Source organism: Choristoneura fumiferana, chromosome 25, assembly GCF_025370935.1.
Source record: "Choristoneura fumiferana chromosome 25, NRCan_CFum_1, whole genome shotgun sequence".
In the NCBI taxonomy this organism is placed as follows: Eukaryota; Metazoa; Arthropoda; class Insecta; order Lepidoptera; family Tortricidae; genus Choristoneura; species Choristoneura fumiferana.
The window spans coordinates 795,090-818,765 of NC_133496.1; the positions used below are offsets into that span (position 1 = coordinate 795,090).

A 23,676-nucleotide genomic window follows, 5' to 3' on the forward strand; every position below is an offset into this window, starting at 1 on the left:
CTTTTTTTAAACCAAAGATGGCGTCGTGATTGCGTTCGGTTGCGTCACATGTGTAGACGATTCCTTGGCTTAGATGCTTATTCGTTTGTGAAGAATGTCGTTTTAGTTTGTAATTTGGTTTGAATTGACGCTTTCCGTCCTTTGAGTTGACGATTCTAGTTGAAGATTAAATTTAATTTCTAAGATTTTTTTCAAACCTCCTTGAAACTTTAGACCTTGTCTCTCAAAAACCTGAAGCCGCGTTCATCGTAAAAATAGTAAGAAAGACCCCTTTTCTTTTTATGTCGTTACGTGTTTGTTTCCTATATGTAATAGGTATACAAGAAGGGACTTTTATAAGTTTTCACCGACATTAGAACCTTCTATAAAGGATTTAAAAAGATCATCATCATCATCATCATCATGTCAGCCGAAAGACGTCTACTGCTGGGCATAGGCCTCCCCCAAGGCTCTCCACTCAGACCGGTCTTGTGCTTTTCGCATCCACCGCGATCCCGCGATCTTAACCAGGTCGCGCCGTCGCTCCATCTTGTTGGAGGCTTACCGACAGCTCGTCTCCCGGTCCGCGGACGCCATTCGAGAACCTTTTGACCCCATCGGCCATCAGTCCTGCGAGCAATGTGCCAATGCAATGTGTGTATTTAAAAAGATATTCTATCATAATTTTTTTTCTCTTCCAAAGTATTCAGTATTCAGTATTCATTTATTTGGCAAAAACATGAGACTTATAAAGTATAACATACAAGCAACATAAAATAAACAGTCTACTCATGAGCGATCAGCAACCAGTTCGTCCTTGCGGTCGCGGACTAAGGTTGTCCAATTACTATACCGATATTATCGATATTTACGAGTAAAGGTAATATCTTAAGGTCGTATCTTTTTTCGCCTAAATACTGAGCTTAGCCATGCAGTGATAAAATGCCGTTCCCGGGTAGGTGAAACACAGGATTTCGATAGTTTTATTTAGTGCCTGCTTGATTACTTTACCACCATAATACTATCACATCTTCATAAGACATCACCATCATCATAAGATCATTCTAACAATCCTAAGAACGGCTAGTTTACGTACTGTCTTGGAAGTTCCAATGTTGGTCGATTATTTAGATATCAATCAATCTTAATAGAATAGAATAAAATAGAATAGAAGACATTTATTCGCATAATCGAAACATATTTAATCATTACACTCTAAGACTTTCACTGCGATTTCCTTTACAAAAGTATGGGATGTCAAAATGACATTAGTAGCACAAAGATAGCACAAGTGCATCAGTTTGTTCGACTGTGCCCAAATAGTGACTTAGAGACGATCTTATATAACCTCCTCCTTTTTTGAAGTCGGTTAAAAAGCGTGTTAAAAATTAATCATATCCAGGCGCCGCATCCGATTGTCTGTGTGATCAATAATATCTTTGTTTACTTGTGTGTGGTTGATTGATCATCATGTTTACGATGTGATAGTAAACAGTGATGTTTACCGTTAGGTCATCACGCCAAAATAATCAAGTTAACCACTACCACTGGACATACAATACAATACAATACAAATACAAATACTCTTTATTGTAGGTACACCAGAAATAGTAAGCGATACAGAAAACAGATACACAGAGAGAAAATACAAGGTACGCAATAGGCGGCCTTATCGCTTAAGAGCGATCTCTTCCAGGCAACCTTTTTTTTACGGAAAGGAGACATATCTTATAAACTATAAGTAATTACTATGCAACAAATATAACGTGCAGCTCCTCCGCTTCACACTATAATAACACGCATAAATAACACAAACCCAAAACACCACCACCAGACGGGTTTTTAACACAAGCAGAGCTCATCCTCAGAGCAATACACCCGTACACCATGCAACCAGATGTTAGACATTTGTTGATAGACGTCTATCGTAAGGTCGTGGGTGAGCAACGTAATTGTTTAAAGTACATTGATATGGACCTCCGCAAAGTAACGCCAGATTCAATCAATTATGTATCTTATTTAACGGGTTTTGCAACTATAACAGACGTCACTATAAAATAAAGCCAGAAGGGAATTGTGTAGGATAAGAGGTAACCAGCGCAAAACACACCCAGGAAGCCAGCGGGTCGGGAGCGGGACGGATCGGGAGTGTGACCGTGTCGCATGTCGTTCATATATAGCCACGAAAATAGGCCCGCTACACTCCCGGCCCGCTGCCGTTCTATGTGTGCTTTGCGCTTAAAACAGTCTCTGAACTAATCCGCGGACGACCCAACAGGAGGATTTCGCTGACCTCAGTTAAAAAACACTACTTATCAGTTTTATATAGCCGTTGTTGGTTAAAATAAATTTCTCGTTGTGTTATAGATGCTTTTTAATGTGCATAAAAAAACATAAAGTACCTATCGATAAAGATAATTGAACGTTGTATGTACACCCCTAGATCTCATGCAAGCTACCGCAGCGGACTTTGATCTTTCCACAGATCAACGCACTTCTAAAGTTTACATAAATGATGTCTGCACTTTATATTATACTACTTAGATGTTTAAAGGATGTATAGGCAAGGCATGAAACGGGTAAGAATTCATACTTGATTAATCTCTAGACAATATACAATAGATAGCATACCTGCAAGTAATTGTGCTCATGTGAGCGTGAGGCCAACAATGCTTTAAGGAAAGACGTAGTTATTCGATCGATCACTTAGCAATTTAAAAAAATATACCTACTCTTACGACTACGTTTTTCATTACTTTGACTATAATCAGTAATTATAGAAATGACCAACTACGAACTCGGACTCCAGCACTGTGGTGTGGTGTGGAAGGCAAGTATGAGGGCTAATTATTTGACAGGCGAAGTATCGCTAGATGGCGTTAATATCGTGAGGTTTATTTGACCTCATTATACTCTCATTTGCTGCCATATGCCGTTTTAGCGTAGGGTAGGAGCATAGGAGTAACAAACAAAAGTTCTAATGGAAATGGAAATTCGCAAAATTCCATCGTGGTGTTCATTGACGGTACATTTAAAACAACCTTGTCAAATATTATGGCCCTGAACACAGTGGTTGAGTTTTCAAGACTTTATCCCGATCCCGTGGGAATATCGGGAGAAATAGTAAAAGAAATAAAGAAAGAAAATAATTTATAACACCAGTGACACATAGCACACAGGTTAGAAAAAATACATAAGTAAGTATTGCCGTTATAAAAAGGTCCCGGCTCAGCAGATCACAGTAGCCCTGAGTGCTATTCTGATATAAGTACATATCAATTCAGTAGTTTTTCCGTGAAAAAGAAACAAACATACAAACACACTTAAATAAATAAAGAATGAATATCACGGGACAATTCACACCAATTGACCTAGTCCCAAAGTAAGCTTAGCAAAGCTTGTGTTATGGGTACTAAGCAACGGATAAAATTATATAGATATATACATACTTAAATTAAATACATATGAAATACCCAAGACCCGGGAACAAACATTCGTATCTGTCATACAAATATCTGCCCCGACACGGAATCCATAACAACTTTCGCGTTTATAATATTAAGTAGTGTATTGTCTGTGTCTTGAACGAGAAATCAGCAGGTCTACTACGAAACTTGAAACTCGAAGTTCGTATCGTACCGTCCCTCTCGCCCTCGTATTAAATAGTGTAAGTGTCAGAGGGACCGCACGACACGAACTTCGAGTTTCGTAGTAAGTAGCCCTGCAGTCGCTAATCGCTTGCTCACCTGTGGTGGTATGCCTCACTGCTGGGCTACTACGAAACTCGAAACTCGGAAGTTCGTGTCGTGCGAACCCTCTGACACTTACTATTTAATACAAACTTCGAGTTTCGTAGTAGCCCAGCTGTTCTTAAAAACTTGACCTCTTGCAAAATATTGTAATATCGCAAATGTTAAGTATTATTCGCAGTTGTAGAGGTATTGTAACACCCACTTAGATAACTCGGATCATGGGATAACCTGAATCACAGAGCGTGGAATTGCGTTGTACTTAGCCGTAATATACCTATTATATTTATGAAGTAACTGGGTGCGAAACCGATGTAGTTATCTCTATCTTGAGCTGTATTAACTAAATCAATGTTGTAAAGAAAATGTCTGCCTTAGGCACTAACTACGGACATCATCATCATCATTAACGGATGGGATGGGGGACAGTGACTCAACGGGGTCACGCCGTTTTGTCACCAAATTAGTTATGTAGCGGGGTTGACAATGCGACGGAAACGACTTTTCACACCTCTCCTTCAGAAAAGTAACTTTTCCTCCCTGACGAGAGGGAGCAAAGTGCAACTTTTCTGTTCAAGGCTTTTCTAAGTGTTTTATTGCAAATGCCATTTTGTGAAGTTGATAATTGAAAAGCCATGCCATTTTCTATGCTGGTTGTTCGTTAATAATATTTAGATTTTTTTTTTCAAGCTTCTTAATGCTCGGTGTGAAAAGTTGTATGAGCGACTCGGGAACAAAATTTTTTTCATCTTGGGCGTTAACACTTGAATCCCTCATTACGCTCAGGATTCTACTTTAGAATCCCTCGCTACGCTCAGGATTCTATTATAGAATCCTTCGCTACATTCTGGATTCAATGTACGCCCTCGCCGTAAATACACCATTTTGCTCCCTTGTGACACAAATAACTATATATAGGCAAACTCAATTACAACCGAGTGGGTTTTAGGGTATACACTCGGAGAACAGCAGGCGTTTCGAGCGAGACACCGTACTGCGATCAGAGTCGTACGTATTCAGAATTATATTGGAAGGTGTTCAATGACTTGAATGCAGCCAACCAAGTAGGTACAATGCTGTCCCTGACAAAAGACCACAAATGTTAAGTAAGCCTCGGTAACTACAATTCTAAGTTTACACATCGTTAGTTAGTTTAATTAGGGAGCAGCGCCATCTATCGGTGCACTCCCGTACTACAGTTTTAAATATTATTGATTATAAATAATGTATGTTAGTCTGTAAGGTATTTATTGTATGGGCCAAGTTGGCCGAAATAAATGAATTTATTATTATTATTAATAATAATAATTTTTCATGTATTTCAAGTGTTTTACTTACATGGAAAAAAAGTTGCTTAAATATTTACATAAAAAAAGAACTAAAACAAATGATTTAAGCCAGACACCTTAGGCAAGGTCCTTAAGATGTTGGCAGCGTTCCCTCTTTGAATTCCTTAGGCGCCGCGGCCGTGTGCGCCGTGCACGTCTACAAGCTTTCATAGTGATCCATACAACACTGACGACCGTGCCTACACGCGGCTAATTAACCGTAGATTTTCACGGCGATAAACCGTGTGTGTACAAGAGGCCTTAGCCCGTTTTTTGTCAGAGGAAACTGCCAGCTCTTCGGTCCCCATTTTTTTATATTGTGAAGTCGCCAAGCGGTCACAGCGGAAGACCAGCGTTGGCCAACACGGCCAACACTACGCTGAGCTGGGACCACTTCGCGATTTCGCAATACTTGTTTTTTTTTAACTGTCTATGTGTAATATTGTGTAATGAAGAGACTGGCCAAATTATCTATGAATCAGACCAAGCAATACTATACATTATGCGAACGATATTAAAACTTTTTTAATCAGTATCCTTAGTACTTTTTTTTGGAATAGCGAAAATGTTTCTATTTTTATTATGTTATAAGCTGTAAGACGTCTACTGTTTCTAACTGACGCCTCCACAGCTGTTTCCACTTAAGTACTGTGCTGTGCGAGGATAGTTCAATGAAGCTTTTCTATTGGTTCATGACCACATCTTTGCAGGTGGTAGGACCTTGTGCATGGTCCGCCTGGATTGCTACCACCATCTTGCTCGCTAATCCTGCCGTGAAGCAACGTGTTTGCACTGTTCTGTTTCGGCGTGGAGAGTAAGACAGCCGTTGAAATTACTGGCACTTGAGGTATCCCATCTTAGGCCTCTAGGTTGGCAACGATACCCCTGGTGTAGCAGGTGTCTATGGGCGGTGGTAATCTCTTATCATCAGGAGACCCACTTGCTAGTTTGCCATCCAGTCGAATAAAAAAAAACATCCTCGCACATCTCTTTCTCACTTGCATCCACCGGTTGCTCGCTACTCTCATGATGTCGTGATAAAAACAAAGAACATTCGAGGCATTATAACTGACTTTGCATAAAAAATGTTACAAGTTAAAATTATCCTCCTGGTCGTCATAATAACGCTTCATTAATACAATCATATAGTATACGTAATTACATAATATCGTGTATGAAATAACGAAAAAAAATGACAGTGCCCTTAGTGTAAGTTTTCGGTTACAAAATACGTCTCGATCGCGTTCGCGTTAAAATCTCAATTTGTATGGAAACACGAATAGCAGCGCCTCTAGCGGAACGTTTGCGATGTTCGTGTTTCCATACAAATTGAGATTTTACGCGAACGCGATCGAGACGTATTTTGTAACCGAAAACTTACACTAGGGGTACAGTGCCCTTAGTGTAAGTTTTCGGTTACAAAATACGTCTCGATCGCGTTCGCGTTAAAATCTCATTTTGTATGGAAACACGAACAGCGCCTCTAGCGGAACGTTTGCGATGTTCGTGTTTCCATACAAATTGAGATTTTACGCGAACGCGATCGAGACGTATTTTGTAACCGAAAACTTACACTAAGGGCACAGGTGTTTGTAACAAACGCGCATGGAATTTTCCTTCATAGCTATTATTTATGGACGTATTCGGAGGATCGACTGATAATGGATGTTGTTATTGATTGTTAATAATTATAAGATTGCTCTTTTTTGTAATCGTAAACATCTAAAGCTTTATTTAGACGAGTTAACAACTCGCATGGTATCTTCGCACCATCTACCAAATCGCGGATCGGCAAGCGCAGCGTAGGACGTCCACCAACGTGTTGGACGGATGGCCTGGTTAAAGCCGCGGGTGCACGGTGGATGCAGGCTTCCAATCGAAGCAACTGGAGGTGTATGGAGAGGCTTGTCAAACAGTGGACGTCCTACGGCTGATATGATGATGATGATTTATTGAATCAGGCGTTACTTTGCGGAGGTCCATATCAATGAACTGAAGTAATTACTTTGCTCACTCGCGACCTTATGATAGCTACGTTTATGCAAGAAATGTGTGTTCATGCAGTTCCTCCACCTACACGCTGCGCTATAGGTACGAACACACACAAATTACACAAACCCATCTGTCGCCACCACGACACTATACTGACTGACGCGTTTCGAACTCAACCAGAGCTCATCTTCAGAGCAACACAACCGTTCACCATGCTACCAGATGTTAGACTATACACACATACACTTTTTGATGTCTAAGATCTGGTAGTACTATAAACACTATATAAGTACTATGTATGTCAGTAAACTCGTCAGTCTAGTGTAGTGTGTTCGTACAGTGTGGAGTAGGAGGAACTGCATGAACACACATTACTTGCATATACGTGGCTATCATAAGGTCCCGGGTGAGCAAAGTAATAAAATTGTTTCAGTTCATGATGATGATTAATAATAATTGCAGCAACATGGCGCCCAGGCGGACGCTTACTTGGCCTTTTTTACATGTTTACAAGCAACCTGCGTCAGCAAACTTTTTTACCCTCAGTATTATTCCATGATATTTCTGAACGCTTCGGACTGCCCGACAGCGCAGACGCAGGCCCTGCAGGGCTACTACGAAACGCTAAAACCGAACTTCGTATCTTGCCGGCCCGGTTACGCTAATATTATTTAATACGAGTGTGAGAGGGACAGTAGGTACGATATGAACTTTGGTTTTGGAATTTCGTAGTAGCCCCCCAGGGTCGTCGACTTTTAGATCCTTGTATTGGCCACTAACTTTCATCTTACTTTTTTTGTTTGGTTTTTAAATACCGTTGCTGGTCAAAAATGGTTGGTAATAAATAACCTATACCAGGAAGTAGGTAGAGGTTGTATGTCGTAAGTGTTCTGTATACAACGTGTGACATCCATAAGAACTTAAATTTTAATTAACGATAATCTAGCTTTAACTATTGAGAAAATGTAACCTTTACTAATGGAGATTTATTTTTTTTTTTAATTTTCTCGAGCAGCAATGTAATGCAAACATTTATATGACGTTTCAGAGAGGCAGCAAATATTAGTGTCAATTGATAGCTTTGTAATCGATACATTAAATTCAGTCACTTAAGGAATGAAAAGGGGTCAATCTCGAATGAGAGATAATAAGCTGGAAAATCGTATACAGCTTCATTTTAGTGTCCTAAATGTTGTCTCAAAAGTCACATTTAATCTCGTGTCCGCGTCGTAAGTTATTCAATGTCAAATGTCAAACAAGTCAGTTTTTCGCGATTATCTCGGTTTCTATAGCTCCAGTGATGTTAACATTTATAACAAAATTGTAGAGCACAACATTTGGAACAAATATTGTGTCAAAAAAATTTCGTACCTTTTTAAGATAGAGGGCAGAAATTTCGTATGAAAAAAATATTTTTTTTTTAACTATTTATACTAATTTACGTTCATTAGGGCTTATGCTTTCAGTCCAAAAAATCTGGCCCTCAAAAGTATGCAAAAGTAGGTAATTTTGTAGGTAATAGACTGGGCCAAATTTTGTGCCGCTAAGTATAGTTTCGCCACGTTCACTAGTCTGTCCGTCTGTTCGCGGCTTTGTACTATTATCTATTTTGCGGCTCAGCTCGGAGACTGAAGAATTCTGTGTAATATAAAGTTAGACATACTAGCTTTTGCCCACGACGTTCATAGCTATCCCGCGGGAACTATGTAATTTATCGAGATAAAAACTATCTATCCTATGTCCTTCTTAGGATGTCAAATTATCTTTATACCATATTTAGGTAACAGATACTCCAGGTAGACAAACATACTCAGCATTTATAATATAGTAAGAATGTATCGATTTATGTTCAAATAGAGGAGAGCGGGTTTTGATTAATAAGATATATATGTCGGAGAGACGTAGCTGATGCGTACTTATGTACTGTCAGTACCCAAAAAAACGTTTTATGTATGCGCAATATCTTTTAAAAAATGTTCAAATGATAGTCATTGTCTTATTTATTTGTACAATATGTCTTTGAAAAAATCTTCGAGTTATCGGCGCATTATTATCGTTTCTGCATTGTCTCAGATTATGATGGCTTTCATTTAATGACTGAACACAACTTGTTTCTACGTACTTTGGAGTCTCGCTTGCCTTTTGATCTCGAAGTTGCTATTGCGTAAGGTTTTTGTACTCAGAATGATCAATTAAGATAAGACTGTTACGAGAGAGAGACAACGGACGCAGACGGATACACCTAACGACATACGTTTTACTGACCCTTGGCAATATTTTGCTTAAAAAAAAACGTTTGTTTTTTGTTGATAGTACTTATACTTGGTTTGGAAAGGTATTTAACTAAATGTAAACAAAACAACGTCAATTGGTGTCTTAAATATTGAAATTCTCCCAGTATTCAAATACACTAGTCTAGTTTGTATTACAATGATAAGTAAAATTTATAAAATCTTGAATATACCAAATCTGGCAGCTGAGGTTTGTTTACATTTAGTTAAATACGTATCCAAACTAAGTAGGTATAGTTATTGCATTGTAATCACAGCTCTGCAGAATGTTTTAAAGTTAAACGAAGAAACCCGCGGTTTGAACAGGTCATCCGTCTATCTCGTTGACTGAACATTCCCGTGAAGCTTTTAATTAAAAGAGCGTACTCCTACCTTAAAGGCCGGCAACGCACTTGAGACTCTTCTGGTGTTGCAGGTGTCCATGGGCGACGGTAATCGCTTACCATCAGGCGATCCGTCTGCTCGTTTGCCCCCTATACCATAAAAAAAAAAAAAAAAAATAGAATTATAGACAGAAAATGTTATAATGTGTTTGACGCAGTAGGTATACCCGTTAAATATTCAGCAATGCGTGGAAGCATGTCTCAACCACAATTTGAAAATCCTAGAAAACACTTAGAGGGATGTTTAATCAAACTAACCCAACCTGCTGAAATAATTTGGATTAATTTCAAATTTAATTTTTAGATAAATTTGTATTATATTGTATTTCCTTGTTTATGTGGGTGTTAATTAATTTAAAGTGAGGACACGTAAAATCTTGTGAAATTTTTTTGAAAGAATTTTTTGGATTTCGCGGCTTTCCCGTAGGCTCGGTTTTTCCATGTCATTGTTCTATAGGTCATAAAGGGTCATAAATTAAGAGGTTAAGACTTAAGAAGTATTCAAATATGAGTAATCCATTGTGCGGTACAAAATTTAACTACCCCATTCCCAGTAATAAAGGGTACTTTGTGAATAAACAATCGCTAGCAATTAATAAACAAAATCAGGCCAGGTCTGAAGCAATGAAAAACCCCGCGAATTAAATCGTTGCCCAAACGGCTTGCGTCACCATCTTAGCACACCGGACTGGCCAGTGAAAAAAAAAACCCGCCATAGACAGTTGGCGAAGGAGCGCGCGCAAGAACAGACGTCAGCTGTCAAAAAGGCGCGCGATTTGACATTCGAATTTATATTTTTTTATTGTGCTGTGCTGTGTTGTGTTTTGTGCTAGTGCGTATGTTAAGGAAGCTGTCGACATTATGCTTATAACGTAAGTTTTTTTTTGTTAGTTGCCAGTATTTAAGAAAAGTTAAACAAAGATTAATAAAGTTTTATAAGATTTTAAATTGTACAACGGTCCAATTTTAGGCATAAGGTGTTTGATTAAGTTTGATTAAATTTTTAAATATCTTAAGTTTAACTCAAAATTTACATATTTTTAAATATAAAAAAATACGCTTATTTTCAGGATAGTAATGTTACATCTTAACTTAATTATTAATGATCTAATGAGTTAATGTTTTTAATGACACCGTGACCTGGCTCAAATGAGAACGGAAACGTCGAAGGCGACCTAGGTTTAAATTGCTAGGTTAACGGGTTCAAAATTCCACAATTAAAACTAAGTAGGTATTCTTAAAGGAACATAATTATAATAGTTTCATGAAAAACCATTAGCAACTACACTTAGATTTGTTTCAAGCAATTACTAAAGAATACAAAAATAAATATATATCCAAAATATTGATGATCGTTTCCTGGTGTTAAATTATTGTAAATTCATTAATTATAAATTATAATACATTTTTTAAGGGCGAAGTATGATAAATTATTAAGTATAAGAAATAAATTTCGGCGTGCATTACGCCGAAGATCCGGCCAGCCTACTGGGGCATTAATTATGACAAACTTATTAACAAATGCTATTAAGTTTCTATTAACTCTCCTTTAGTTTGAGCTATCGAGAGTATCAGTTGTTCCGCCAGTTGTATTTTTTGCTAAGTTTTCCAAAACGTGACCTTTCTAATGAAAATGCGATTTTCTCTGGTTTATGCAACATTAATGAAATTCCGAAATCCCCATGGATATTTCCCCTCAATTATGGGGAAAAACCCCTGGCTTCTCCCTAAAACCCCGAGCGGCGAAAGTATTAACGTAAATCTATTCAGTAATACTAAATGTCACGATCTACAAACGTTGGGTAATTTAGCCGACATTCGATTAAGTTGAGTCATGTGTTTAGCAGTTTGTGGGTCGCTGCAGTGGCGCGCGAGACTGTTTAATAACACGTTATTTTGCTTACTCAGAGGCGATATTTAAGCTGAATCAGTTATAAAATAAAATAAATTTATTATTCGCTCTCTGGAGTCGGAAACACATCTATACATATAATCTGTGGAATTGTGGGTATCTATGGACGGCACTAGATAATGTCATGCCGTCTCTATTTTATGTAATAAAATAAATAAATTGTTCAGTATTTTATTTCTAATTAGACCAGAAATCATTGTAATCTGCCATTTGAACTGAAATTCTGAAATTTCGTAGGATTTCCCAAAACATCATGGTCTTCATGAACCATAAACTGGTTGAGATCCCGTGAGAAAATCAGGATAAAAGTATACCTAATTTTATCTAAATCAATCCAGCTGTTATAGCGTGAAAGAATAAAAGTCAAAACCATTTATAGCGACACCAGTTATAACGACATATCGGATGTAACGACCAAGATAGAAGTTCTAACACGATTTTATACACCAAAGTGACACTGGTTATAACGACCAACCCTGTTTAACGACCAAATAGCTATTGCAGACCCTTCAATGTCGTTTTAAACGGTTTCGCCGTAGCTTTTGGAAAAAAATGGCTACTTTCAGCCAAGTTTCTGTCACGATTGCGGAAAAAAGCAGCACGGTAATTAGACTGGTGCGCAGATGAATGAGAATGGCCCAGTCAGCAAAAAGATTAAAGTTAATTGTTTTTTTTTGCAAAAACTTTTTTCATGTTTTAAGTTGACGCTCTTTTTGCGAATTTGTAATGTTTGGACTACCTATCTCTGAAAATAAATCTGTCTATTTGCGGCGGTAAACGAGCAAGCGGGTCACCTGTTTTTACGAAATGGATACATTCTGATTGCAATGCGGTTACGAGATTGTTCGCGTAACAACCATTCATTTTTGCTTATTCATTTTATGAATCAAAACAATAATCTTTAGTTTAAAATTTTTATTTATTTAGTTAATCTTTATTTTTTTACCAATTTTCTTTTATTTTGTACCAATTTTATAATTCAGTTATTAGAATTACAATTAAAACATAATAAACAATGAAAACTAATTATAATATAAAATAAGTGAAAACAAGAATTACTTAAGATCACAATCAAAATTTAAAATCAAATAATTAATAAACTAATTATGCACATGCGTATATAAGTATGCTACTTATTGCCCGCGACTTATGAGGAATTCGTTTTTTCATGATACCGCGGGAACAATGCACTTTGCCAAAGTACAAATTACTTACTGGATGTAAAAAATATATGTTTTAAGAAAATGTTAGCTGTTTTAAGTAACACATACAAACACATATACTATTGTAAACTAATGAAAATTAAACTTTTTTGAAATTTTGAATAATTTTAAGTTCGCTTCTTTTTTATTAAAATAGAGCAAAGTCAAATGCAGGGCACTTGCAAAACGTGAGCAAATCATAGAAAATATTTAAGACGATTAAGAATGAACGTGAAACAACCTTATTATAATAATTACTGGGCAAATTACTGTCTACAAAGGAACACAGAACAGCAATCTATTTCGTAAATTGGATAAAATAAATATAATATATAATTATTAAGCACGCGATATTGTGAAAAACTGACATTATGTGGAAATTATGGAATAATTGCGTATGCTGTAAGCGTATGAGGAAGTTTCGTAAAAAAAATGGGAAAATTTGTTGATACTATTGATTGTTTTACGGCGAGTAGCTTACTGCGTGGCACTGACTTAGTTAAAGTCGTTCGTCGTACCAAACCAAACGAATTAGGTACTTAACGTAAAAGAAAAACAATATACGTATAAGGACAGAAAGAAAAAAATCTTTTATTACTCAAATAAAATCGAAGTGGACTGAAATCACGGGGACTAATTTTAAGTCTTTAGCTTCGGTGGTTTAGGCTGTCCGTTGCGTGTAAGTCTGTTTACGTTTTATTAGTAGTATGTATGTATGTATGTATGTAAACTCTTTATTGTACAAAAGAAATTAACAAAATACAACTGACAACTTTAAGATACCTGCTTTATTAGTAGTTGCTTGTTTAAAGGTATATATTATATATATATAGGTATGTGTAAGTACATGTTTGTAACGGCATTGAATAAATGTGAAAGTACAATCTCTGGGAATCCCAAGGAGTCAAAAGAAGAAGGAAAAAATTACGCTGAAACAGCTGTAGTACTTGACATTGGTATTTGAACACATTATTCATCATCATCATCATCATCTCAGCGGTAGTACGTCCACTTTTGGACATAGGCCTCCCCCCCAGACCTCCAGTTGCCTCGGTTGGAAGCGGCCTGCATCCACCGTGAACCCGCGGCTTTAACCAGGTCATCCGACCAACACATTATTATTGTTAATAAATAACAGTTTTTTTTTCATAGCAAATACTGATCTTAGATAATGAACCCCCATAAATAAATAAATATCATGGGACACTTGACACCAAATGACCTAGTCCCAAACTAAGTAAAGCTTGTACTATGGATACTTACTAGGCAACGGATAAACATACTTATATAGATAAATCATACTTCACACTACAGCACAATGTCTCTTATTTTTCTCTCTTCTCCTATTTATGTTTTTACTGTTTTTGTTGTGATGTAGTGTGTTTTTGTTGTCAATAAATGGTGTGTTTGAGTTTGAAATACATGTACATGTTTTGCAAGTGGTAGGACCTTGTGCAAGGTCCGCCCGGATTGCTACCACCATCTTGCTCGCTAATCCTGCCGTGAAACACCAGTTTAAATTTCTTCTCTGGTGCGCGCAGGTTTCCTCACGTAACATCACCCTTACCCTTCACCGTAAGGTCATGGTAAATTTCAATGTAATTTCGCAGATAGATTCGGAAAAGTTCTGAGGTGTAAGCCGGGGTTAGAACCCACGACCGCTTGAGAGGCCATAGTGCAAACCACTAGATAAAAACAAACAATTACACATTATCTATGAATTATGTACATTGTAGGTATTCGTTCTAAAAAAATCTTGGTGATTTTTACGTAAACAGTTATAATTATTTCAGTAATAATCTTCAATACAAAAGACTTCAACGCGCTTAGAAAACGAAAAATGCACAACTTAAGAACAGACTATTTATAATTTTCAAAATCATCCCGACCCCCTCGAAGTATCGATGTAAAAGTAGTCCATGCATTATTACCGAGATTCAGCTATCTATATATCAAAATTCACCAAAATCAGTCCACTCGTTTCCGTATTAAGGAGGAACACAAATACTCACAAACTTTCACAAGTTTTTGTAGTGTTTATAATAGGAATGATTTTCTTGAAAAAACTGTTGAAGTGTACGAAACATTAAAGCTTATATATTATGTACCTATTGTTAGCTTTTGGGCCAAGGATGGAATGTTCCCACACTTCACCGATTGTGGATAAGGCATTGTTCGCAGTGTGCTCCTTCTAATTGTTACAAGTATATGTGTAAACTGTTAAAAACATGTTTGTATGTTTACATTAATTTACAATGATGGTAGATCTACTCCATCTTAGGGTCTTCCCACATTTACAAATCAACGCACGAAAAAAGAGCTCCTGGCGATATACCTGCCCAGTGAGCGAAATACGGACCAAATTGGCGGCGGAGCAGGTTGGGGGACGCGGGAGGGAACGTAGGAGCGCGCGCGCGACCGTCACGACATTGGCTTGTTAGTTGACAGATGCGCAAACGTATTCCCTCCACTAGCCACCCAGAGCTCTTTTTACGTGCGTTGACTTGTATCGACGCGGAATTGGCAAAAGTCGATAGAAAAAACCATTATGTCTACGGAATAAGAGCTTTACTATATCTTCAACTACATCACTAGTGTAAAATATGCATTTAAAATGTACTTTTTTTTCGCAACTTTTTGCGCCACTCAAAACTGTGTCAGTAAATGTCATTCAAGATCGTTGACCTATTTTTTGTGACCAAAACTGACTAAAACCTCGACGGTATTCTGTCTCTGTCCTTCTTAAGCGGTTAGAAAGGGCAGGCATTATTTGTGCAAGTCATGATGACGAGGCTTTAGTTCCTTTATTATGAGTCTTGGCAACTGAATATTTCATGTTATTTTTAGTTCTGAGAGGCTTGTGCCCAGCAGTGGGACGTGTATAGCCTGAGATGATGACGACAACGATGATTTTTAGGGTTCTGTTTCCAATGAGAGACCAACGGGACCCTTCTATTCTGCTCAGTTAACGCAATAAGCGGTATCTAAAAAAAACTCTTTTTATTTTTACCATCTAATACATAATGTAATGTCTTACAGCCTTATTCATAAAAAATCCTTAATTGAGGTTTGATCGGTCTGTTACTTAGCAGACTGATTAAGCTTGTTAGACGGTTGTCAAGAAGTATGATTCATAAACGCTTGCTAGCAGTCTGCTAGTTGTTGAGCCGCTGATAGACTGATTAGACTCGTTATGTTGGCCACCTTGACAAATCAAAGACAAAAAATGGCCTAATCGATAATTAAAAAAAAAAGTTGACAGCAGTGACAGCAAATTAGCAGGAAAAAAAATAAAAGCGAGAAGTTTGTTTTCCCGCCATTTCCGATCCGCATGTTTATGTTGTGCAAAAAAGCCATAATTGTGTTAATCATCCTATTTTTTTTTTCATACTTATTGCTAATTTATTTGCTGCTAATTTAGAGGATTTTTAAATACAAATTCCTGAAAATATTTTTTCCTGGTTTTTTTTTTAATCTTTGCGTAACTTCACCCTTCACTAAAATATCTTCGGTATGGTTTTTTGCTCTTGTCAAAGTCAGCTGTTCAAACTTGTGGCGGCCATTTTGTGACTTAGCAGGAGATAAAGGAGGGTCTACGGTCCGCTAACTTTAGCAGAGCCTTGATCGACTGATTAGCGCTAACAGACGTTTATGAATCATGTTTTTTAGCATCGGGCCTTCAAGGAGCCTTCAAGGAGGCTCTAACTTTTTATGAATAAGGCTGTTAAGCTTACCATTTGGTGTCGGTTTAGAATTACACCTCTCCATTTCTTCCGTGGATGCCGTAAGGTAAGAGGCGACTGAGGATATAGGTTAAGGTATACCGTAGGCGACAGGCTAGCAACCTGCCACTGCCAGTGTTTTTAGCTACCGCATGTTGCTTTAAAAGGGCAGTATTCTATTACTTATACTACTTTTTACCCGCGGTTTCGCTTGTGTACACCATTAAATCAGGCATTCTAATCGAGCTTATAATTTCTTAAAAGGCTGGCAACGGACCAATGACTCTCCTTGAGTAGTTGGTACTCATGGGCAGCGATAATCATTTCCCATCAGATGACCCACTTGCTCGTTTGTCTCTCTCTCATAATAAAGAAAGAAATTCGGGTACATTATTCCCAAGGAAATTTTCATAAATAACACCCTGATGATCATTTACGTCGCATGTATTCGATTTATGTCTATAAGGGTTCTTGAGATATCCTGTGACAGGCAGACATACGAACAGACGGGCAATGCACCGATATTAATAGGTCTCCTGTTGACGCTCTTTGAGAAAATGACGAAAATAGCATGATGAAACATTATTTCCGCGTACTAGCAGCGCATGTGTCTGCGTCACTAAGGTCACGACGTTTGCTCCGCGTGTTGTTGCGAATACATCGTCATTGAAGCAGCCGATGAGGGTTGACAGCCAAAATTAGGCGACTGTATGTCATAAAATGCCGCCATTTCGGTTCTGGCACTTCGCCGGCTGCTGCCGCGGCACGCTCGCTTCACTCGCTCGGCGCATGGGTTGTGGTCACAACTGATACTAACCACTCCTCGCTTCGCTCGTCGTACCTATTTTTTTTCTTTTATTCGGGATATCACGATGTGCCCCGTATAGAGCTAGGAATATCGACGAATGCATTGCTCTAATCGATCTGCCGTTTTGTTTCTCAGGCACACCGTGATATGCCTAGCCAACGTTTAGGCTTCAGATGAAAAGGCGCCATTTCACAATATGCCTAGGAATTTTGTGATCTGGCGGATTTTACGATTGGCCGCCGACATATATAAGTATGTTTATCCATTGCCTAGTTAGTATCCTTAGTACAAGCTTTGCTTAGTTTGTACTGATACTGAGTATTCCGGTTCGTGGTCGCCACTCGAGGACTTCTCCCCTAACGGTTATCTATTCTTCGAGTTGTTCTGTTCTAACAATATAATATAAAACACTAGCTGTTGCCCGTGACTCCGTCCGCGTAGAATTCGTTTGTTTCTATCCCGTGGCAACTGCAGTTTTCCGGGATAAAACTACCTATGTCCTTCCCCGAGACTCAAACTATCTGTATACCGAATTTCATCTAAATTGTAATTAAAGTACCATAATCACCTTTGTATATAGATTGTAATAAGACTGAAGACCTTATTCATTTTCTTTTGGAATGTGATCAGAATAAGGACATCAGACACAGGTATTTGGATGGTATGGGCTTGTTCAATGGAGGTGTAAATGTAATTCTATGTCGACCACTTTCAGAAGAAGCGATGCTGATTTACAGGTTCATTGGACAGGCCTTTGCATCCAGAGACGTGGCTTCAGTGCAAGGGAGAGCGTAATATCTGTTCTGTAGTGTGGTGTATATATCTGAGGTTCCCCATGAGGCTGACATAGTCACATTTGGTGTGCTAGAGCCTCGTTAAAATAACAGATAATATATATATATATATATATAACGTGGTAAGTATGTTAACTCTTTATTGTACAAGATAAGTAACAAATACAATTGACAAACATTGACATATATGATCAAAGGCGAAGGGGAAGGGGGATAAATCACGTTTGCGGTATTTTTTTTTTTATTCGACTGGATTGCAAACGAGCAAATGGGTCTCCTGATGGTAAGAGATCACCACCGCCCGTAAACATCTGCAACACCAGGAGTATTGCAGACGCGTTGCCAACCTAGAAGTAGCTAGCTACATATTAGTAATCTGTGCCTAGAAGCCTAAGATGGGATACCTCACGTGCCAGTAATTTTACCGGCAATTTTTAATTACGAGTTAAAATCACAATAGTTTTAAACATTCATCTAAATCGGTTCAGCGATTTAGGACGTGAAGAGGCCACAAATAACAACAAATAAAAGTGGAAAATATCGTCGAATAGAACCTCTACTACAGTCAGTTTAATTAGAAGTATACACGTATGTCCTAAGGAAATCGTAGTGAGGCAACATGCGCCGGCGCGCTCAAGGCGAGAGAAAACGATACCGCAATCCCGGATGGCCGCTACGATCATTGTTCGAACGCGTTGTTAATGCGCTCGTCTATAACTGATTATATACTAAACTTTATAAGAAACTCCTTTTATGTCAGGAGTTAAAAAAAAACCGTAGCTCCCATAAGGTGCGCGTCCGAGTGTTCGACACGCTCATCCCCAATAGATGACACCCAGCTTTTTTTTATTCGACTGGATGGCAAACAAGCAAGTGGGTCTCCTGATGGTAAGAGATCACCACCGCCCATAAACATCTGCAGCACCAGGGGGATTGCAGATGCGTTGCCAACCTAGAGGCCTAAGATGGGATACCTCAAGTGCCAGTAATTTCACCGGCTGTCTTACTCTCCACGCCGAAACACAACAGTGCAAGCACTGCTGCTTCACGGCAGGATTAGCGAGCAAGATGGTGGTAGCAATCCGGGCGGACCTTGCGCAAGGTCCTACCACCAGCTGTCCCCTCTATTGCTATTGACCTAAAATTAAAGATAACAAGTATTTGTTGGCAAGTGCAAAGGCTAAACTGTTCAAATGAATAGTGTGAAAAAAATAATGCACACATCTCACAAACTTTTGAATTACTCTTAATAATTAGTAGGTTGTGAATTGGCCAAAGTAAATATTTTATTATTAATACTTAATTTTGCATATTTACCGCATACGAACGCACAGTTACACGTATAGTCAGCAGCAGAAGTAGATGAGCAGTTGCGGACACTTGCGATGTTCAAAATGATCTCTTATTACCATGGAAGTAGAGTCGTGTGTCATTACTCCCGACGCAAAAAGAGGGGTGTTATAAGTTTGACCGCTATGTGTGTCTCTGTGTGGCTATGTCTGTCTGTGGCACCGTAGCTCTTAAACGGGTGGTTCGATTTGAATGCGGTTTTTTTATTTGAAAGCAGGTTTTCTAGCGATGGTTATTAGACATGTTTTTTTGAGCACCGTAACCGCTTATCCACTTCTGTTGCAGATATTAGCTAATTTGATCCCTAGACCATCAAAATTTTATCATATTAATAATGTCTGTCAAGGAATGGAATAATGTAAAATGTCACAAAGACAAGGCTCTGTGGTACCTAGCTTGAGAATCAAATCAAATGACTGTACGAGAACAGCAGGGCTACTACGAAACTCGAAACTCGAAGTTCGTGTCGTGCGGCCCCTCTGACACTTATACTATTTAATGCGAGAGCGGGAGGGACGATACGACACGAACTTCGAGTTTCGAGTTTCATAGGAGCCCTGCAGTACTTTGAATGTCTGGTAAACAAACATGGACATTTACTTAGTTTCATTGCAAACACATGCGTATGCGCACAGCCAAACAATGCGTTATAAAAACATAACGACGGGCAAGATCATGACCCACATAGGTACGTGACATAACCGACTTGCGACAGAGAGGTTATGTGCTTAACACGGTTTTGACACGTTCTGCGCTAACGAAGGCTGCAGAGTCATCCCGTTTGAGTGCGGAATTAAAGACCGTTTTGAAGTCACGGCTCTTCGTTACGATGATGATGATGATTTATTGGCAAAATTTAAATTTTGTCCTATTTTTACAAAGCTAGTAACAAAAGTAGTAAGGTGGACGTTGAGTGCTGGTGACCAACGACTGTTTAGGGTAATTTTAGATAGGCTTTTAAGTGCTTTATATTAAAAATTAGTTGAGAAAAAAAACACGTTACGTCCCCCACTTTGTCGGCGTGACTGATATGTACATTCATGCCAAATTATAGCTTTCTAGCACTAACGGTCTCTGACTTAGCTGCGGACAGACAGACAGACGAACAGACATGGTGAAACTATAAGGGTTCCTAGTTGACTACGGAACCCTAAAAAAAGTAATCGAAACTAGTGACAAAAATTGGCGAATCACGGACAGTTAGTTAATTTTAAATCATGAGCAATACAATAAATATAGTGTTTGAATATGGTTTGAATAGTGTGATTTTAAGATGTGCAAGTATCGCAAAGTTTCCAAAGAATTGGAAAAGATCTCAGTCTCGAAATTTTCACAAGATATAAGTATAGGAAATTTAAATTTAAGAAACGGAAAGCTTCAATCCCCATACAAAACTGTGGGATGTTTCCGAAATTTTTCTATATGAGAAATTCCGCAATTTTGGAAAATTTCCTTTGGCATATCAGTAATTTTAAGCAGATCATAAAGTCACGAACCCCTCTACTACTATACGCCACTATTGGCGTAAAAACTTCGGGTGGGTCGGTCGGGGGGCGATTTAATTAGTACTTGGCGCGTATAACCATGAGATACGGGTTCCTCGAAAAAATCGTTTTAATAATATCTTAGGTAATATAGTCTTCCTACATCATTGTTATGTCTTGAATGATTGGAAGTGAATATCGTCAGAAGACACCTTCCCACTTCGCACGGCACGGTTCACACGTTTTACGAGTCTCGTATGTAATCATGCTGTGTTACCATTTTAACAGAGACGACACTAACTCAAAACAGTTTAGTCTAAACCTAGCGTTCTCACGGTTAAATACAGTTTCCTTGTCAGAAATCGTGTTATGATTATAAACTTGGGCATATTAGTAAATTTTACTCACTTAAGAGGTTTGCCAAGTCTTGTAATCCTACCTATGTAATTGGTACGTCAGTCCCTAGGCACAAGGTGGAGGGACCAAAAAAAAATTATATCTTGAGATCATTTTTGTACACCCTTCATGACTAATAAACTTTCATTCGTTTCTGTCTATATAATTATATTTATCCGTTGCTTAGTACCTACCCTTATGGCTTGTGGCTTGTGTTATCACAAGCTTTGCTTAGCTTACTTTGGGACTAGGTCAATTGGTGTGAATTGTCCCGTGATATTTATTTATTTATTTACTTATTCGTTCATTCATTCATTCGCTCATTCATTCATTCGAACTAGCTGTCAAATCTACGGTTAAGAAAATTTTTGGTTGCAGAAATTTACTTTAACCGGAGAATTAACGTGTTATTGGATACAGATCACGAATCCCTTTCATAAACTCTGGATGTTTTAGTAGTAACAGTTGCGGGGGATAAAATATATCTAGTGTTATTAACCGTGAAAGTTACTTTTAATAAAGAAAAGAAAAGGAAAATTTCCGACTTTAATACTTAAATATGTATTAAACTCGGAAATTTTCCTTCTCGCTTATTGTTTTTTTTACCGTTTCGGCCTCGATTCCCTTCCACAGATCAACTTTTACAGTAAATAGGAATATACATAATGTACAACGTGTTAATTACGAATATACTGAAAACCTTAGACACAGAGAATGACAGAGACAGAGAGAAATTCTAATACCTCCTTATTTTTAAAAATATTTATATGTTTTGGTAACTCAGTAATTCTACTTGATTTCTAATTCTACACTTGTCATTTGTAGTTGTCAGTTGTGCTTCGCTGTTTTTTGAAAGAAAAAATCAAAAATAGACGAAAAATTTGCCAATATTATTTTACCTGCTTAAAAGTATAGTATAGTATATTAACAATTCTATTGAGCAAATTACTTTCAGGATTTCAGTTATTCTTTTAACACCTACCTATATATATATCTTTTCCACTTGCGCATTATTTCAATGACAATCACAACAGACAAAGACATGCTTTAGCAATACTTAGCTGCTCTATTAGAATCGGGTAGTATAGGTATAGTCGAGGAAACTGGTACTTAGGCCGTCTTGCAGGAAAAAATAAAGCTAGATTTAGTAGTTAATCCAGGCTTAAGCTTGACAGTTCCATACAATATGACACTACTAAACTGAGCTTAACGCTAACTCGAGATTTATGTGTTTCCAGCAAGTAGCCATTAATGCTATGTTGACTTCCCATAAGCCTAGTTTAGACTTGCAAGAGAAATCGTGCAAGTTGCATTACATTGCGAGGCCGTAAAGCCAACGAGTTTGTAGTGGTCAATCGAGCGCCGCAATGTAATGAAACTTGCACGATTTTTCTTGCAAGTCTAAACTTGGCTGCCCTGTACATTTGCCAAGGAAATCGTAGCGAAATTGATTGTGAAAAGGTTCCACCCTGGTACGTGATTCAGTTTCCTCGACTTATTATTTTAGAAGTGCTAAAGCAGCTTTACTACTTCTAAATACACAGTCTAGTCATTATTAGACATAACTAACACAAACAAGAAGATGCCCTTAATAGCTCAGTCGTGCAATGCAAGCAACATTTAATTGTTGTTGCATATGTCTGAACTCATCACATATTTGCTGACCCAGTACACATACTATGTTTACACGTACATTAACGTAGGGTTGCCGAAAAGACACATTTTGCAATTTTGCACGGAATTTATTTAGAATTTGAAAGAAAGAAAAAAACACATTAATTGAATACAAACATGAACATACATATGATGTTATAAAAAGGACCTGGCTCAGTATGTCGCTGGTTGAAAACCTGCACTGGTAGTAATAATTTGCTCCCTCAGATGGCCTATTTTTAAAAGTCTAGGTCAAATTTTCTAGCTTATAAAAGTAAGTCACGTAATCGGTGGTATCAAATATCGTATACTTACTTGAGTAAAACGAACAGTTTTGTATTACATGGTATTTACATTATTTTGTATAGTCGACCAAGAAATTGGTTTACCACTAGGTTTAATGTCATCTGTAGCGCTCTATTTTCACTCACAAGTCAACATGACAATCAGCCTTACTGTTTTATTTCTGAACTAGGAACTGTCATTAAAACTATTAAAGCACTTTCTTGGTCGACTATACAATTAAGAGTTTACATAGTATTCAAATTCAAAATGCATACAAAAATGCACGACTAAGTAAGCATTTTCCTTTAATTCCAGTTTCTTTAATGGAAATACAGCGATTTATCTCGC

At 37.9% G+C, this 23,676-nt stretch overlaps 1 protein-coding gene across 2 annotated transcripts in view; it reads left to right on the plus strand.

Moving 5' to 3' along the window:
* The window catches only part of snu (ABC-type transporter snustorr), a 111,480-nt gene that overhangs the window by 35,805 nt on the left and 51,999 nt on the right, over positions 1 to 23,676 (plus strand). The window contains exon 1 of one of the 2 annotated variants that reach the window (XM_074107441.1): positions 10,433 to 10,594. The exons of the other annotated variant lie outside the window; for it this stretch is intronic. Coding sequence (XP_073963542.1) covers positions 10,584 to 10,594 — 11 coding nt within the window. The 5' untranslated portion in view covers positions 10,433 to 10,583. Of the gene's footprint in view, positions 1 to 10,432; positions 10,595 to 23,676 lie in introns of those variants that run through there. 2 annotated transcript variants of the gene reach the window in all.